The 19,882-nt window shown below is 47.6% G+C and overlaps 1 protein-coding gene across 2 annotated transcripts in view; it reads right to left on the reverse strand.

The window, feature by feature from the left end:
* DDR1 (discoidin domain receptor tyrosine kinase 1) overlaps positions 1 to 19,338 on the reverse strand; it is a 105,069-nt gene extending 85,731 nt beyond the window's left edge. Inside the window, exons 1-2 of one of the 2 annotated variants that reach the window (XM_063938018.1) lie at positions 18,719 to 19,338; positions 683 to 768 (exon numbers count right to left, since the gene is read on the reverse strand). In XM_063938018.1, coding sequence (XP_063794088.1) covers positions 683 to 735 — 53 coding nt within the window. In that variant the 5' untranslated portion in view covers positions 736 to 768; positions 18,719 to 19,338. The remainder of the gene's footprint in view (positions 1 to 682; positions 769 to 18,718) is intronic. The other variant, XM_063938019.1, reaches the window with a different exon arrangement.
* Between the last annotated feature and the right edge of the window lie 544 nt (positions 19,339 to 19,882).

A 19,882-nucleotide genomic window follows, 5' to 3' on the forward strand; every position in this document is an offset into this window, starting at 1 on the left:
GTAACTTTTGCCCTGGGCGCCACAAGGTCTAGAACCGGCCCTGCCAGTGTGTTTAGAGGACCTTTATTGTTTCTCTTCATTTGCAGAGGGCAACTGTGTCAGCCATACCGGTGTGCAGTGAGTGTCAGAACTCTCTCTCTCTCTCTCTCTCTCTCTATATATATATATATATAATGTATGCCAAATACTGATCCCAGCTGAGTAAATAAGGAAATGGCCATGGAAGCACTTCCATTGTAGGACTCATTTACTAGATGTGGAAGTCAAGTGAATGCACAGTCAGAAGGTTCCAGTATTAAGGTCCTTATCATTGTATAAACACACACGGGGAATGGTGGGTTTTTGTGGTAGCGATGATGGGGAACTTCCATTAGATCAGACTGTGGGATGCCACGTGGGCCATCTTGACAGACCAATATTCCTCTATAGGTCGGTCCAGAATGTCCATTAAGCTCAAAGTCAGGTAATATTTACTCTACAAATAAATACTGTCAGTGGCGGACCTGCATTTTTGGGGCCCTGAACATTTCAACTATTATAGGGGCCCTTCGCAACTAACAGCAATAGGGCAACATCCAACAAGGTCCAAAGGGCCTTGCTGCCATTGCAAGGACAGCACAGACTGCTCAGAACCAGCAAAATGACCCTATTAGACGCCTCCCTGTCCCGTACTCCTTCTCACCTTTCATTGCTCCCAGCCTCCTTCCTAGGATGGGCCCTTTCAGCATCCGCCATACCAAGGGACGTCACAAAGAGAATTCCTGCAGGCTGTCAGAAAGTAGTTTAAAACGGAGACAAGTTTCACGTTATTTAGAGAGCGCAAATCACAGAGCTAGACTACAACTCCCAGCAGTTCCTGCTGTACTAAGCGCCGTGCATCCAAGCTGTAATAGCGGGTTGAGTATGAAATGCCGGCTGCTGGGATCCTGGCAGTCACCATACCAACACCGGGATCCCGGCAGCAGAATGCCGGGGGGAGGGGGTGGGGGAAGCGCAACATAGCCCCTTGCGGAGTCGCTGCACTCCCCACGCTGCAGCCTCAGTGGCTCGCTGCGCTCCACACAGGTTCTATTCCCACTCTATAGGTGTTGTGGACACCGACGAGTGTGAATAGACCCTGTGGGTCGGCATTCCGACTGCCAGCATTTTTAGCATTCGGGATCCCAGCGTCGGCATGTTGACCGCCGGAATCCTGAGCGCCGGTAACATAACCATATCCCCTGATAGCAGCTATGCTGTACTAGAAGCCTGGTTGTCTTGGTGTTATTGGTGATGAGCTGTAACCATACAAAACAAAAACAAGAGGTGAAAATCTGATTTTTGGTGTTAAAATGCACAAGCGAGACGAATAATGATTCTGTCACTAAAATATCCTTATTTTACTAACACACACTAACTAACCTCCATTTTGTTGAAAATAAAAACAAAAGATGCTTCAGAGCCTATCTGGGATTAGGTGCCCTGAAGCTTACGCTTCATTAGTTGCACAGTAGATTCGCCCCTGAATACAATTAAATCTGTCAATTTGCCTACTTGACCCTCTCCATGAGGGAGAAAATGCTCTGCTCCTGGACTTTCCTGGTAATGTATGATTGCCATCACCTGTGGTGAGCTAGTTAATTGATAAGAAAGGTGTTTCACCACAGGTGATGGCAATCATACATTACCAGGAAAGTCCAGGAACAGAGCATTTTCTCCCTCATGGAGGGGGTCAGGTAGGCAAGTATGCAATAGCCCCTACTGCAGGTGTGGAATTTCAGATCCACCTCTTTTCCCGTAAGCTACAGTCAGTATTTCTATATATAATGACATATGCTCCATTTCTATTCCGATATGTAATACTAAATTTCTAAGGCTCACTTTTACAGGCCCACCAGGAATTCAGAAAGCTCATGTGTTGCCTTCATCCAAAATACGGTTTAGTCATAACACTATTTCTCAAATTATATTTGTGAATCAAAGAAAATCAGCAATAAGACTAAATAAAGCATCAAATGTAGATCATATAAAGGATCATGATTACCAAGAGGCTTATTCATCAATGTGAATGTATGTGGTAAACATGTGGAAACAGAGTTACAGACCCACTCACCACATATATATCCTGTTTGCACTATAAACTCGATGTGCGACGCCGTCCCCATAAACTAGAATCGGGGGACAGTAATTATTCAGTATCAGGGGGACAGAAATTATTCTTTTCATCAAGCCTCTGAAAATGGAAAGTTTTGTTGAGTTGACCTCGCATATTAATATGATCTTCAGATTACGTCCGCCCTTTGAGACCCGCTGCTTGCTATGGGAAGAAGGGCCTTCCCGCCATAGATGCATGAGCCGATTCAGCGAGTGCCGCAATGCCAATTTTTTTTTGCCTGTTGGCATACTTAAAATTGTCACAATGGTCTTGTGACGTCGGTTACGATGAGGATTTATTTGCAAAGTGATCGACAGTCAGGAACCGTCTGTGTGCTACTAAAACGCAGACACGTCACAATCATTTGGGGGTCATGTAACTGCCTTTGACTGAGTTCCCGTACACAGTTGAAAGGTCTCCAGCATCCCGGTTCCATCAGCCAGTCTGCGTGGCCATAGTGCTCCGATGATGATGCGTCTTTGTAAGGAAGCGGATCATCTGAGGTGACTCAAAGTGAGCGTCTCAATGAAATCCTAGCGGCTGCGACTTTTGCATATTTTCACGCAGCCGCTGTGCACAAATTCGCAGCTGTAAAAGCATTTCTGTACATCTCTGGATCAGGCCCCATGCTGCTCTAGAAGCAGGATTGTCGAGGGGGGTATTCTGCAAATGTCTGTCTACTTTTGCGGTGGATACACCAAATAATTTCTTCTTAAATGATGACTGCAAATTGCAGCCACACAACATCTTAGCAAGCATGACTCTAAATCCATCTGTTAAAACAGATCCTAAAGACATTGGGGAATTGTATATAAGTGTAGGAAGCGGAATGAAGAGGTAAATTGTCCTTGACATGGCGGTAAATTAACACCATATTCTATTTAAAAAAAATAAAAATATCTCTTTGGCTACATGTGAAAGTGGTGGAATATTTAATACAAAATTATAGAATTAATTTGTAATTGTTTTAAAGAAATGGAGCAAGTTCTGATTCCTCTGCTTGTATACAGTTACCCAGTGATTGATCCGTAACATATAAGTAATTCAGCAGTCAGATCACCAGCCTACGGGTTGGTGCTGGCTGGCTGCACATGTTATGTTTTCTGCTCACTACCAGCTGTTATATCCTTCATTCTTACACTATGACCTTGTTTAATGCATCTGTCTCAATCCGTAATATGCTTAATCTATATACATTTCCGATCTGAGGATATGAGGAAATCGGACGTACTGTATCTACTGGAATCTTTATATTGTACAGCATAATATCAGGTCACATTATTGGCAGTGTCACTCCACTGCTGAGCTGGTGCCTCCTCGCAGAATTCTCTGGCTACTGTCTTGGCAGGCGCTGGGGCACTAACATTCCAATGACGTCACATGTACTGAATGGGACAATAATGTACTTTTTCTTTATTTTAAAATTGACATATTCATCTAGATCAGAGGTTCCAAAACGCGGTCCTCAAGGAACCCGGCGGTCCAGGTTTTAGGTATATCCATGGATCAGCACAGAAGGTTACATCAAATTGATTGATATTTCAGAAATATACTTCTAGGGACTGTTTATGAACTATGGAGAAGAAAAAAAAAAAATCGGAATTTTTGTCTGTCTGTTCGTTCCAGCAAAAAACTACTGGATGAATTTGGATCACGTTTTCACTATTGATGTATAGCTGACCTAGAAAGAAACTTGCCTGCACTGCTATGGAGCCGGGTGACGGGGGGAGTGACGTCACCCCCCCCCCCCCCCCACCGCCGGGTCGCCTGTCAGCCGTATTCGCCGTCTGGCAACTCGGTGGCGGATCGTGCAGTGTGTAGGGCCCATTAGAGCTGCCTTGTATATACTGGTCTGTTTGTCAGTACTAAAAAGAGGGACAAGCTGGGATCAGTTCTTAGGGACGGTTGATAACTACAGTATCAGTGTTTCTATATCTACCAGCTGTGTCCATGTCCATTGGACTGTCCCTCCATTCCAGCTTTTGGGACTTTCATCCGGCTTTTGGAACTGTTGGAAAAGAAATTTCTGAGCGCACCTAAAGCTGGGTAAACACTGATAGATATATCAGATCGGCAGATATATGTATGGACGGATCAGCATACACACTGCCCGATCCATCGGGGACTGACGTCATGAACTGGGCGGGCGTGTACACACAATTGATCGGCAGATATATCTATGGACGGATCAGGCAGTGTGTCATGAACTGGGCGGGCGTGTACACATGCCCGCCCAGTTCAGCTGTCAATCACCGCCGGCCGCCGCAGCATGTGTACGGGCGGTCGGCTGGTCGCGCGTACACACACAGCGATGCGCCAATATATCGGTAGATATATTGTCCGTCGGCTGTGCTGCGGGGCCGACGCGATTATGTCTGTGAACGACGAAGTTCACAGACATATCGCCCATACACACTGGCCGACGGACCCGCGATATATCGGCCATTCAATGGAACGACCGATATATCGGCCAGTGTGTACCCACCATAACACTTGTACGAACATAAGTGCATATGGAGTGGTGGGTTGGGGGTGCCCATTTGCTTCAGAAGTCCATCTTTTCCTTTAATATCGACACTGCGCCAGTTCACAAAACATAATTGATTCCAGTTCACCGTGTTACTATATTTTAGGCATGGTTTATCATATTGGGCCTGATTCAGAAATGTACGACAAGCTGATATTTATTTATGCAGTTGAGCGATTATCAGCGGTCTTTGCATGCATCTAAGTCACGCTGCGCATGCACCGCAATGGTCTTATGACAACAAACGTAGTGAGGATTTATTTACAAGTGTTTGGGGGAGGTAACTGAGAGCATGTCGTGAACATTTCAGGGGCTCGTATGATCCGGTGACTGCAATCCTGTACGCAGTTGTAATGGCACAATGCTGGAGTCTACTTCACCGCCGGCGAGAAGGGGGCAAGATCGGCCCTCTCCTCTCTTAAAGCGCCTTTGACTGTATCATCTGATTTATGGGGGACAAACAACTAGAAAAAAATAAATTCAGCACATCAAAGTAATATTCCAGGATTGGCCATTTTGTTTTCCAACATGGTGGAAGTGATTAACAAATGGAATATTTTCCAATTAGAATGTCCCTCGTGAGAAAAAATAAAAACCTCAGACTGTGTGGCCAGCTTTCGTGTCTCTAATGGGCCCTACACATTTGTCAATCCGCCGCCGAGCTGCCCGAAGGCGGATACAGCCGACGGGCGACCTGGCGGCGGGGGGCAGTGACGGGGGGAGTGAAGTTTCTTCACTCCCCCCGTCACCCAGCTCCAGAGCAGTGCAGGCAAATATGGAAGAGATATTGGCCTGCATGCACAAGCGACGGGGCACCAGCGATGAACGAGCGCAGGGCTGCGCATTGTTCATCGCTGGTGCCTCCACACTGAAAGATATGAACGGTATCTCGTTCATTAATGAACAAGATCGTTCATATCTTTCAGTATTCTCGCCCAGTGTGTAGGGCCCATTAGACCTTGTCATGGATAAAAACACTTTCCCGAACCCGAGTTTGAAGACTGGTTTCATTACTCTAAAGGGCAATGAGCCTCACAATAGCAGAGCTTAATCTAATTGGACAAAGCATGACAGGAATACCACCGGCTGGCGGAATTTGAAGGAGAAAAAGTCAAGGACATGGCTCCGTATTCAGGTGCCAAGGCGGAAATCCGTCACAGGTGTAGCCCTTTGCTGCATACAGTACATACAGCTGGATACATATAATGGTGCACATCTACGAAAGTTATAAATCTTGTATTATACAGTATAAGCATGTTTTCATGTTCCATAGAGCTAACAGTTTATAGTAATCTCAGCTCTATACACGATATCCAGGTGATCGATCTACATTGTCTAGAATAGACAGTCAATGGGTCGACACAATATGGGCGAAATGCATTAGCTTGACAGGGTCAAAAAGTCAACAGGTAAAAGGTAGACATAGACAGGTTCAAAAGGTCGACATAACAACTGTCGACACACATATGGTCAACACTAGTTTTTAGGGGGTTTCACATATTTTGAAACTTATGCTTGATTTACCATCTATGTGGACTACAATCTGGAATAGTAAGCTGTGCCGAGCGCAGCGAGCACCTTGGCTGAAGCATGGCGAGCGAAGCGAGCCCATGACGGTCTATGTTTGCTACAATTGGGGTCACATATCATGATACATCGAAAAGCACACAAACAATAAAAAAAAAGTGTGTGTTGACCTTTTTTTGTGACGACCATTTCCATGTCGGCCTTTTGGCCCTCTCGACCATTTGTACATGTGGACCTTTTCTACCATCTACCTTTTCCAGTCAACCTTATAATGCATGTCGGCATATGGGGTCAAGCTACTGTCTATCTAATTCCTGAAGATCTTTTAAGCCACACCCCTGTACACATATAGAGATTGTATTACTATGTTACCCTAACTATCTGTTGGTTAGGCTTACTTACCTACTCTCCCGGAATGGCCGGGAGGCTCCCGAAAATTGCGTCCCCCCACCCCCACCCCCCAGTAGAGTGGACAAGTCTCCCGACCTAGCGCCACCTGCCTGAATCCCCTAGCAATCTCCCCATGCCGCTGTCCAAAGTGTGCAGCCTGAGGGGTCGCTACATCGTATGTCATCCTCACCACGCCCCCCCGCTGCTCCGACCTGGAGGAGGCAGCCAGAATGTCGGTAAGTATTATTATTATTACTACCAGTTATTTATATAGCACACACATACTGCGCAGCGCTTTACAGAGAATATTTGGCCATTCACATCAGTCCCTGCCCCAGTGGAGCTTACAATCTATATTCCCTACCGCATGTACACACACACACACATTTACGCTAGGGTTCATTTTGTTGGGAGCCAATTAACCTACCTATCTTTGGATTGTGGGAGGAAACCGGAGTACCCGGAGGAAACCCACGCAAGTATGGGGAGAATATACAAACTCCACACAGTTAGGGTCATGGTGGGAATCGGACCCATGACCTCAGTGCTGTGAGGCAGTAATTCTAACCATTACACCATCCGTACTGCCCAAAATGTGGTCAGGGCTATTTATGTATGAGATGTAGGGGCGTGTTTATCAAAACAAATTTGCTGGATATCCGCCAAAACATTTTTTGGGTTCCCTCAGTTTCAAGTATCCCCATATACAAACTCCACACTGTTTTACAATACTAAGGCCTAAGGCTCCTACAGAACTGCACCCATGGTGAAATTCCCACAGAGAACGTCTCCCTCCTGGACCTTGTCAAAACCCATGATATATTTAAAAGTTTCTATAATGTCCCCCATTTCTCTAACGTCCTAAGTGGATGCTGGGACTCCGTAAGGACCATGGGGAATAGCGGCTCCGCAGGAGACTGGGCACAACTAAAGAAAGCTTTAGGACTACCTGGTGTGCACTGGCTCCTCCCACTATGACCCTCCTCCAGACCTCAGTTAGAATCTTGTGCCCGGCTGAGCTGGATGCACACTAGGGGCTCTCCTGAGCTCCTAGAAAGAAAGTATATTTTAGGTTTTTTATTTTACAGTGAGATCTGCTGGCAACAGACTCATTGCAGCGAGGGACTAAGGGGAGAAGAAGCGAACCTACTTAACTGGTGGTAGTTTGGGCTTCTTAGGCTACTGGACACCATTAGCTCCAGAGGGATCGACCGCAGGACCCGACCTTGGTGTTCGGTCCCGGAGCCGCGCCGCCGGCCCCCTTACAGAGCCAGAAGCAAGAAGTGTTCCGGAAAATCGGCGGCAGAAGACTTCTGTCTTCAACAAGGTAGCGCACAGCACTGCAGCTGTGCGCCATTGCTCCTCATGCACACCTCACACTCCGGTCACTGATGGGTGCAGGGCGCTGGGGGGGGGGCGCCCTGAGGGCAATATAAGACACCTTGGCTGGCAAATCATCACAATATATAGTCCCAGGGCTATATATGTGATAAATTACCCCTGCCAGAATCCATGAAAAAAGCGGGAGAAAAGTCAGCCGAAAAAGGGGCGGGGCTATCTCCCTCAGCACACTGGCGCCATTTTTTCTTCACAGTGCAGCTGGAAGACAGCTCCCCAGGCTCTCCCCTGTAGTTTCCAGGCTCAAAGGGTTAAAAAGAGAGGGGGGGCACTAAATTTAGGCGCAATATGTGTATACAAGCAGCTATTGGGGGAAAAATCACTCAGTTATAGTGTTAATCCCTGCATTATATAGCGCTCTGGTGTGTGCTGGCATACTCTCTCTCTGTCTCCCCAAAGGACTTTGTGGGGTCCTGTCCTCAGTCAGAGCATTCCCTGTGTGTGTGCGGTGTGTCGGTACGGCTGTGTCGACATGTTGGATGAGGAAGGTTACGTGGAGGCGGAGCAGAGGCCGATAAATGGGACGTCGCCCCCTGTGGGGCCGACACCAGAGTGGATGGATAGGTGGAAGGTATTAACCAACAATGTCAACTCCTTACATAAAAGGCTGGATGACGTAACAGCTATGGGACAGCCGGCTTCTCAGCCCGCGCCTGCCCAGGCGTCTCAAGGGCCATCAGGGGCTCAAAAAACGCCCATTACCTCAGATGGCAGACACAGATGTCGACACGGAGTCTGACTCCAGTGTCGACGAGGTTGAGATATATACACAATCCACTAGGAACATCCGTTACATGATCTCGGCAATGAAAAATGTGTTACACAATTTTGACATAAACCCAAGTACCACATAAAAGGGGTTTTATTTTTGGGGAGAAAAAGCAGCCAGTGTTTTGTTCCCCCATCAGATGAGTGAATGAAGTGTGTAAAGAAGCGTGGGTTCCCCTGATAAGAAACTGGTAATTTCTAAAAACTTACTGATGGCGTACCCTTTCCCGCCAGAGGATAGGTCACGTTGGGAGATATCCCCTAGGGTGGATAAGGCGCTCACACGTTTGTCAAAAAAGGTGGCACTGCCGTCTTAGGATACGGCCACCTTGAAGGAGCCTGCTGATAAAAAGCAGGAGGCTATCCTGAAGTCTGTATATACACACTCAGGTTCTGTACTGAGACCTGCAATTGCCTCAGCATAAATAGGGCTGCTGCAGCGTGGTCTGATACCCTGTCAGATAATATTAATACCCTAGACAGGGATAATATTTTGCTAACATAGAGCATATTAAAGACGTCGTCTTATATATGAAGGATGCACAGAGGGATATTTGCCGGCTGGCATCCAGAATTAATGCAATGTCCATTCTGCCAGGAGGGTATTAGAGACCCGGCAGTGGACAGGTGATGCTGCCTTTAAAAGGCACATGGAGATTCTGCCTTAGAAGGGTGAGGAATTGTTTGGGGATGGTCTCTGGGACCTCGTATCCACAGCAACAGCTGGGAAGAAAATTTTTTACCTCAGGTTTCCTCACAGCCTAAGAAAGCACCGTATTTTCAGGTACAGTCCTTTCGGCTTCAGAAAAGCAAGCGGGTCAAAGGCGCTTCCTTTCTGCACAGAGACAAGGGAAGAAGGAAAAAGCTGCACCAGACAGCCAGTTCCCAGGATCAAAAATCTTCCCCCGCTTCCTCTGAGTCCATCGCATGACGCTGGGGCTCCACAGGTGGAGACAGGTACGGTGGGGGCGCGTCTCGGGAACTTCAGGGACCAGTGGGCTTGCCCACAGGTGGATCCCTAGGTTCTGCAAGTAGTATCACAGGGATACAGGCTGGAGTTCGAGGCGACTCCCCCTCGCCGTTACCTCACATCAGCCTTGCCTGTTGCCCTCGGAGAAAGGTAGTACTGGCGGCAATTCACAAGCTGTACTTCCAGCAGGTGAAATCAAGGTACCCCTCCTTCAACAAGGCCGGGGTTACTATTCCAAAATGTTGTGGTACCGAAACCAGACGGTTCGGTGAGACCCATTCTAAAATTGAAATCCTTGAACACTTATATACGAAGGTTCAAGTTCAAAATGGAATCGCTCAGGGCGATTATTGCAAGCCTGGAGAATTTCATGGTATTACTGGACATCAAGGATGCTTACCTGCATGTCCCTATTTACCCTCTTCACCAGGAGTACCTCAAAATTGTGGTACAGGATTGTCATTACCAATTCCAGACGTTGCCGTTGGTCTGTCCCTGGCACCGAGGGTATTTACCAAGGTAATGGCCGAAATAATTATCCCGTACTTGGACGATCTCCTTATAAAGGCGAGGTCCAGGGAGCAGTTGTTCGTCGGAGTAGCACTATCTCGAGAAGTGCTACAACAGCACGGCTGGATTCTGAATATTCCAAAGTCGCAGCTGGTTCCTACGACGCGTCTACTGTTCCTGGGTATGGTTCTGGACACAGAACAGGATAAAAAGGGTTTCTCCCGGAGGAGAAGTCCAAGGAGTTGTCGTCTCTAGACAGAGACCTCCTAATACAAATACAGGTGTCGGTGCATCAATGCACGCGAGCCCTGGGAAAGATGGTAGCTTCTTACGAAGAAATTCCATTCGCCAGGTCCCATGCAAGGATCTTCCAGTGGGATCTGTTGGACAAGTGGTCCGGGTCGCATCTTCAGATGCATCGGCGGATAACCCTGTCTCCAAGGGCCAGGGTGTCGCTGTTGTGGTGGCTGCAGAGTGCTCATCTTCTAGGGGGGCGCAGATTCGGCATACAGGACTGGGTCCTGGTGACCACGGATGCCAGCCTTCGAGGCTGGGGGGCAGTCACACAGGGAAGAAACTTCCAATGACTATGGACAAGTCAGGAGACTTCCCTACACATAAATATTCTGGAACTAAGGGCCATTTACAATGCCCTAAGTCAGGCTAGACCCCTGCTTCAACACCGGCCGGTGCTGATCCAGTCAGACAACATCACGGCGGTCGCTCATGTAAAAACAACAGGGCGGCACAAGAAGCAGGATGGCGATGGCAGAAGTCACAAGGATTCTCCGATGGGCGGAAAATCATGTGTTAGCACTGTCAGCAGTGTTCATTCCCGGAGTGGACAACTGAGAAGCAGACTTTCTCAGCAGACACGACCTCCACCCGGGAGAGTGGGGACTTCATCCAGAAGTCTTCCAAATGATTGTACACCGTTGGGAAAGGCCACAGGTGGACATTATGGCGTCCCGCCTCAACAAAAAGCTACAAAGATATTGCGCCAGGTCAAGGGACCCTCAGGCGATAGCTGTGGACGCTCTGGTAACACCGTGGGTGTACCAGTCGGTGTATGTGTTCCCTTCTCTGCCTCTCTTACCCAGGGTAATTAGAATAATAAGAAGGAGAGGAGTAAGAACTATACTCATTGTTCCGGATTGGCCAAGAAGAGCTTGGTACCCAGAACTCCAAGAAATGATCTCAGAGGACCCATGGCCTCTGCCGCTCAGACAGGACCTGCTGCAGCAGGGGGCCTGTCTGTTCAAAGACGTACCGCGGCTGCGTTTGACGGCATGGCGGTTGAACGCCGTATCCTGAAGGAAAAGGGCATTCCGGAGGAAGTTATCCCTACGCTAATTAAAGCTAGGAAAGAAGTGAATGCAAACCATTATCACCGCATATGGCGGAAATATGTTGCGTGCTGGGAGGCCTGGAAGGCCCCAACGGAGGAATTTCAGCTAGGCCGATTTCTGCACTTCCTACAGTCAGGGGTGACTATGGGCCTAAAATTGGGTTCCATTAAGGTCCAGATTTTGGCTTTATCGATTTTCTTCCAAAATAGAACTGGCTTCACTGCCTGAAGTTCAGACTTTTGTTAAGGGAGTGCTGCATAGTCAGCCCCCGTTTGTGCCTCCAGTGGCACCGTGGGATCTCAACGTGGTGTTGGATTTCCTGAAGTCGCATTGGGTTGAGCCACTTAAATCCGTGGAGCTAAAATACCTCACGTGGAAAGTGGTCATGCTGTTGGCCTTGGCGTCGGCCAGGCGTGTATCAGAATTGGCGGCTTTATCATGCAAAAGCCCTTATCTGATTTTTTATATGGATAAGGCGGAATTGAGGAATCGTTCCCAATTCCTTCCTAAGGTGGTATCAGTGTTTCATGTGAACCAACCTATTGTGGTGCCTGCGGCTACTTGGGACTTGGAGGATTCCAAGTTACTGGACATAGTCAGGGCCCTGAAAAATATATGTTTCCAGGACGGCTGGAGTCAGGAAAACTGACTCGCTATTTATCCTATATGCACCCAACAAGCTGGGTGCTCCTGCTTCTAAGCAGACTATTGCTCGCTGGATCTGTAGCACGATTCAACTTGCACATTCTGCGGCTGGACTGCCGCACCCTAAATCTGTAAAAGCCCATTCCACGAGGAAAGTGGGCTCTTCTTGGGCGGCTGCCCGAGGGGTCTCGGCTTTACAAATTTGCCGAGCTGTTACTTGGTCGGGTTCAAACACTTTTGCAAGAGTCTACAAGTTTGATACCTTGGCTGAGGAGGACCTAGAGTTTGCTCATTCGGTGCTACAGAGTCATCCGCACTCTCCCGCCCGTTTGGGAGCTTTGGTATAATCCCCATGGTCCTTACGGAGTTCCCAGCATCCACTAGGACGTCAGAGAAAATAAGATTTTACTCACCGGTAAATCTATTTCTCGTAGTCCGTAGTGGATGCTGGGCGCCCGTCCCAAGTGCGGATTGTCTGCAATACTTGTATATAGTTATTGCCTAACTAAAGGGTTATTGTTGAGCCATCTGTTGAGAGGCTCAGTTATATTTCATACTGTTAACTGGGTATAGTATCACGAGTTATACGGTGTGATTGGTGTGGCTGGTATGAGTCTTACCCGGGATTCAAAATCCTTCCTTATTGTGTCAGCTCTTCCGGGCACAGTATCCTAACTGAGGTCTGGAGGAGGGTCATAGTGGGAGGAGCCAGTGCACACCAGGTAGTCCTAAAGCTTTCTTTAGTTGTGCCCAGTCTCCTGTGGAGCCGCTATTCCCCATGGTCCTTACGGAGTCCCAGCATCCACTACGGACTACGAGAAATAGATTTACCGGTGAGTAACATCTTATTTTCCCTTCTCTGCTTTAAATTATACATGTAAAGGGCCACATTTATTACCATCTGCATCTGGTGATAAAATCGGCCAAACTCGCAATGCGATAATTGATTACATCGCATAGATGTAACAATTATCGCATGCAGGGACGGAGCTTGCAAGAAAACTCTGCGAATGCTCTCCGCAGCATTATCGGGGTATTTAAAGATACCCCAATGATCTGCTGCGCATGCGCCATGCTGTCTGTCGCTACCGCCGCCGCAGGGTAACCAGCCCCCTGCCCCCATCACGACTACCCCCGCAATGCCCCGAGACCCCCACCGGTAATTATACTTACCAGTCCAGTAGCCAGTGACCGCTGCTTCCAGGAGGCTGCCAGGCGTCAGATCCTGCTGCTGTGCTGTGACCCCCGATGTTGTAAAGTGAGCTGCTTACTTTACTGCACAGGGGTCACAGCACAGCAGTAGGAGGTCCCGGCAGCGCTCACCAGAGCACTGATCACCAGCTCCTGGACGGGTAAGTATTATTTTTTTAAGGTGATCAGCTTGTCCGGGGTCAGAGAAAGCTGTGCAGAGGTACAGTACCCATATCGCAGTGCTGCCCTGTGATTACGCCAGCTGAAGCTGGCAATATTATCACAGCGCTCACTGCTGTATTTTTTTACATTACTTTTTTTTAGAAATTTGGCTACAGTAGATCGCATTTCCCATTATAAGTATAGGGAATGTGATCTGGGTTACTAATAAAATGTAAATTCAAAGTTTTGGAGCAGTTTTCCAAGCCGTTTAATCATCTGAGTGAAACTAAAATAATGGGGAAAATCGTACGCTCTGCAGTGTATTTGGGATGCAGTTAAAATGTCACCGGATGGGATCCCGATGGTTGAAATCCCAATGCCGGAATCCCAAACGACGGCATAAGCCTGGCGTTGAAATACCAACGGGGGTCGGGTTTCCAGTGTCAAAATACGACCCCAGGAATCCTGAACGTTCTTTCAGCGGGATATGCTCATGTCCTGCAGCAGTGGGTGGGAGGTTACGGTTAGGCACCAAACGCAGAGGTTTAGGTTTAGGCAGCAGGGAAGGGAGGCTTAGGGTTAGGCACCACCGGGAGGGTTAGGCACCACCAGGAGGGTTAGGCACCACCGGGACGGTTAGGCACCACTGGGAGGGTTAGGCACTACCGGGAGGGTTAGGCACCACCGGGAGGGTTAGGCACCACCAGGAGGGTTAGGGTCAGGCACCCACAAGGGAGGGTTAGGCACCACCAGGAGGGTTAGGCACCACTGGGAGGGTTAGGCACCACCGGGAGGTTTAAGTACCACCAGGAGGGTTAGGCACCACCGGGACGGTTAGGCACCACCGTAAGGGTTAGGCACCACCGGGAGGGTTAGGCACCACCGGGAGGGTTAGGGTCGGGCACCCACAAGGGAGGGTTAGGGTCAGGCACCCACAAGGGAGGGTTAGGGTAGGCAGCAGGGGAGGGTTAGGTAACTTTCTGGGGGGCTGACGGGATTCTGATGGGCGGGATCCCGCTGTCGGTATTCTGACTGTCGGCATCCCATCCATTGGGATATCATCCTGAATCCAACTTATATCCTTATGGAGATATGGCCTCCAGAATTGAACACAGTATTCTAGATGAGGCCGTACCAATGACCTATACAGTGGCATTATTACTTCTTTTTATCTGCCGCTGAGTCCTCTCCCGATGCAACCAAGCATCTGACTAGCCTTCCTCATTGCTTGGTACACAGAGATTTATATTTGAGAGGGAAGTGTTCACACCATACTTGCCTACTCTCCCGGAATGGCCGGGAGGCTCCCGAAAATCGGGTGACCCTCCCGGCCCCCCGGAAGAGCAGGCAAGTCTCCCGATTTCAGGGGTCCCCCTATCCCATCCGCCCACTTAGTGTATAAAGTGGGCGGTCCAGGCAGTTGATGACGTGATTCTTGATGAATCGCGTCATCATAGCCACGCCCCCTGCAGTGTAATGCCGGTGATCACGGCATTACAGAGCAAGGGCGTGGCTTAAAGGAGGTACCACTGTAACCCCACCCCCATCCCGCCTCCGATCCACCCCCTCCTCACGTCACAGCCCTCCGCTGCCCCCTTGCTGAGGCGACCTGGCTGCTCTCTCCCGCAGAGAGCAGCCAGAATGTCGGTAAGTATGGTTCACACTCTCATGTAAATTGCAGTGTAAAAATAAAGCTATCCCACATGTCTGGGCTACATGTAAAGGCAGCCAGTATTTACCCTGCATGTTAAAAAAAATTGTATTTGTGCAAACCCCCCCATGCATCGCAACTTGGTTTGATCCAGATACAAAGGTACTGGCTTTTTTTTTCTTTTTTCTTGCTTTACTCCCTCTTCAGAATTGGCCCCTATGTGCCTTCATCCGCTTACTAGGGTACAGTCGTACATTAATAGGGAATGTTCATAACATGTAATCCATGCAGTATGCCTGAGAGCTGCACTTCATAGGCATCTGACTAAAATGTGGTTTCACTGCAGCTGTTTTCCATCGGATGTATCATTTTCTATAAAGGTAGTTTGGCCCTAAAGTAGGGATGGCCATCAACTATCGATTATTCATAATCGTCAATGGTTTTTGGCCGATTTAGAATACTTTTGCCATTAATGGGGGAGAACCAGATGGTTTCCCTTCATCGGTGGCATGGCATAACAAAATATTTTTTTAGTTTTTTTCTAACTAGGTGTTGGGACACAGAGCATTGCTCCGCCCCTGACACCTGTGAAGCCATGCCCCCAGTTCCTGATTGGCCCGCAGTTCGCTCAATACTAAAGTAGGGGGTGACCATCCATGGCTGAATCAATCGATAGTTCCCTTACTGTTATGCACACCAGTGCCAGCAGGAATGTACTGGTGTCTGAACGGAGAGGGATGCAAAACAAATGAACTCACAGACAGACTGGGGAATATGACATTACATACACAGAAGGTGATAGGGTAACAAAATAAACACAAAGTGAACAGAGAAGCCCAAAGGCTAAGAAACTGGGTGTCTCCCTAGTATTAGGAATGCTCAGATGGAAAGAAGCGAGATGTAGTGATTTAATACGTAGAGAACCCGAAATGCTGTTGCTAAGGGCAACAGCAAAACCCTAAAGGGTTACCAACGGGTGTGGCAGTAAACTCCTTGGTCAGAGATGGAATAATAGACACAAGGAGAGTCTCCACAATCCTAGTCCTCACTTGCAGTTCAGCTTACTGCCACTAAATTGACACCTGAACACCTTGCACAGTGAGAAAGGATTTTGGCAGGCAAGTCTGAGAATACAGCCGCAAACTTGCTAGGTTCACAGAGTAGCAAAAGAACCCCAGCAGGTTAAACGACTGACTCCAGTCTTACTGCTAGGTCTGGATTGGCAGAGTGTAATACCAAATCCCCAGGCCTATTTGCAGTAAGCAACAACAAATACAAAGCTACACAGTACTGGCTAACTTTCAGGAACTGACTAACCAACAAAGATTCAGCAGCATCTGCCTAACCTGAGAAGAGGGTTTATATAGCAGGTGCTGTCCACGCCCCACTCAGACCTCACAGACTGTGAGCACAAAAACCAGCACCGGATCCCCTGCCGTGCACAGAGCCTGTAACCACTGCACAGCAAAAGACCCGAACCGGAGTATCAGCTACGCTCAGGTTACTCCGCTAGCACTTGTCTCCCGGTTGCCATGACGACGTGGCAGCACAGAGCAGGAGACCCTAACACTTACAGATGGTTTCCCACCATCGAGGTTATGCATCAATGGGGACAATCGATGGTAACCATCGATGGATAACCCACCGATGGCCTACCCTAAAGGTACTGAATGCAAGGTATGGCTTCCTAGCAGCATGTTCAATGGGTCATTACATTTAAGGCATTTAGGAGCTTGGCTTAATAGTTTAAAGAACTGCAAAACCTAATATACCCCAGTGTGATGTCCTGCTTCAAAAGTTGGGAATTATTCACATATATACAGTATGTAAATGTTTACATAGCCTGACAAACTTGAAATTTTTCTTACATTTGCTGTGAAGTTATGTGTGTGCCTTTGGTCTCTGATATCAGCAATGTTCTGGCTAAAGGAGACCAGTGGCATCCTTCCACATGGTAAGTAACAGGAAGTCTCCTGGGTTAGTAACAGGAAGTCTCCAGGGTTAGTAACAGGAAGTCTCCAGGGTTAGTAACAGGAAGTCTCCAGGGTTAGTAACAGGAAGTCTCCAGGGTTAGTAACAGGAAGTCTCCAGGGTTAGTAACAGGAAGTCTCCTGGGTTAGTAACAGGAAGTCTCCAGGGTTAGTAACAGGAAGTCTCCTGGGTTAGTAACAGGAAGTCTCCAGGGTTAGTAACAGGAAGTCTCCTGCGCACAGGAAGGAAATCTTAAACCATGATCTGAACTTTATCAGAAATGTCTTCTTTTCTGATAAGTTCCTGAAACTTCTCCGCATATATTTGTGAATGTGGATGGCACCTGCTTTGATGGCCACTTGTTTGGAGTAACATGGTGGCCCACAGGTTAGCTCTACAGCCTCACAGTCCTTTGTTATTTTCCAACCAGGGCCCTAACGGTGCAGAGTTTGTATGTTCTCCCAAATGTTTGCGTGGGGTTCCTTTTGGTAGTCTAGCTTATTCCCCTGATCCAAAAACATATTGGTTGGTTAATTGACTTCTTACAAAATAATTGACCCTAGTCGGTATATGTGTCCATGTGATAGGGAATATAGATTGTAAACCCCATTGTGCATGACTAAAGCGCTGCATAATTTGCGCAAGCTGTATATAACGGTTAAGAAAATAATAATAAATCCATTTTGCTATAATCAGACACAGAGACATGAGGGGGAAACAGGGTGCTAGCCCTGAGACCCAGTGACGTAACTAATTATAGGAAACTAACAGACTAATTGCCCCTCCTTGCCATGTGACACCCAGCGCCCTCCTCACAGTGTGGCAGTGCAGCATGTGCCAGCCACAGAAAGCTGTATGTGCCTGCTGCCCAGTGCACTAGTATGGCAACACAGTAATAACTGCAGATAGTCCATGCAGAGGACCCCAACCAGCACTTATACAGGCTGGGCTGGGGAGCAGACGTCATAAATGTGCAGATCAGGGAAACAAATTGGGCCATACTGTTTTAGTGGATGGAACACCACAACTTAAGGGGTCCGTGCATCACTCAGGTATAGGGGCAATTCCCCGTTCTACCGGTGGGTCGGGTGATCAGGAAAATCCAACATGTTGGAAATCCTTGATTCACCATTTCCGACCATAAAATGATGGGGATTGGCGAGTCGGGTATTTTTAACATGCTGTTTTTGCCAGTATCCAGCGGATCACCAATCATCCATGCCCGCCGATCGGTGGATCGTATTGGTAGTACAAGGAAGGGCCGTAAATGTATGGTCCGCATTACTCATAAATCTCAATACGACCCTGGCTACAACGTTATTTATACAAAGAAATACAGATGAGGGGGTCCCAATGCCCTGACTGGCACCAGTGCCCAGTAACACATTGTCTACAACTTCTATACGTCAGGATGAAAGTCAAAATAACAAAAACAACACAAAGAGTTGCTAAACCTACTGAATAGATACAAAATACATAGAAAGAAATGCCAGCTAGGCTATGACATGGGAGAAAACGTACTTACAATAAATGCTGACTTAATTTCGCAGTGTTTGCCCAGCCACTAAACATGAAGTGTCCGGAGTATCTGTTCCTATGGAATACTGGGTTCTTCCCTTAGACCGCTGTATAAGAAGTAGCCAGGAGAGTGGTAGAGGATTTCTCTGTGGTAGATGGTAGCAGGACTCACTGTATGTGGTAATCCTATAGCGTTCCTGAATCAGCTGCTCCCACATGGAGGTAGATGATAGAGGTTTGGATTCATGCTTAGGTCCATTACTCACCCTCAGAATTCCCAAGTTCTTGGACTATTATATCTCTCTTCTCCGCCTCCCCTCTCTCATGTTACTAGTCTTGATCCCCCACAATGTATGCGGCCCTTATAGGTCCTAGGTCATCAATACTTTTTTTTTTTTGTCTAAGTTTTGTTACTTTTAGTCTTCTGTCATCTCCAGAGATCCTCTGTCAGCTTCTCTGTTTCAAACAACTTTTACCTCCTCTTCTTTACACTAAGTTTTCAGTCCACCACCCGTTTCCTACACTGCATCCCCCAAAACAACGCTCTCTGCTTTCTATATTCTCCTCTCGTTGCAGTTTCCCTGTGCCTCTTCTGTCAGGCCTCTCCTTGCTCTCCCACTTCCCAAATGTATTCCCCCCCTCCTCAGTCTCTGTGTCTCTACTCTCTCCCCCCCCCCCCCCCCCCTTCTCGCCACCTGCTGCTATAACTCATACTGACACAGGCTCCCTGTCATATAGTGACACAGGCGGCCACCACAGACAGGCAGATATCGATATCGAAAGACAGGCATCGATATCGAGCGACAGGTAGCTTGGGCTGTCCCAGACACAGTTTTTTTTTACTGAAGTATTTTATACCGGGGATAACAATACAGACATTGGGGTACATTTACTAAGATGAGAGTTCTATTTAAGATGGGATGTTTCCCATAGCGACCAATCAGATTCCAGGTATTATCTTCTAGAAGGTGCTAGATAAATGAGAAGTAGAATCTGATTGGTTGCTATGGGCAAAATCCCATCTTAAATAGAACTCCCATCTTAGTAAATGTACCCCATTGTACCTGAATGGATATTACTGATACTATCACATTTAATAATCAGTCAGTATAAGGGTAATGTACATCTTACACATTAGGGACTATTTAAATTAAACACAATTGCAAATATG

Source organism: Pseudophryne corroboree, chromosome 8, assembly GCF_028390025.1.
Source record: "Pseudophryne corroboree isolate aPseCor3 chromosome 8, aPseCor3.hap2, whole genome shotgun sequence".
In the NCBI taxonomy this organism is placed as follows: domain Eukaryota; kingdom Metazoa; phylum Chordata; class Amphibia; order Anura; family Myobatrachidae; genus Pseudophryne; species Pseudophryne corroboree.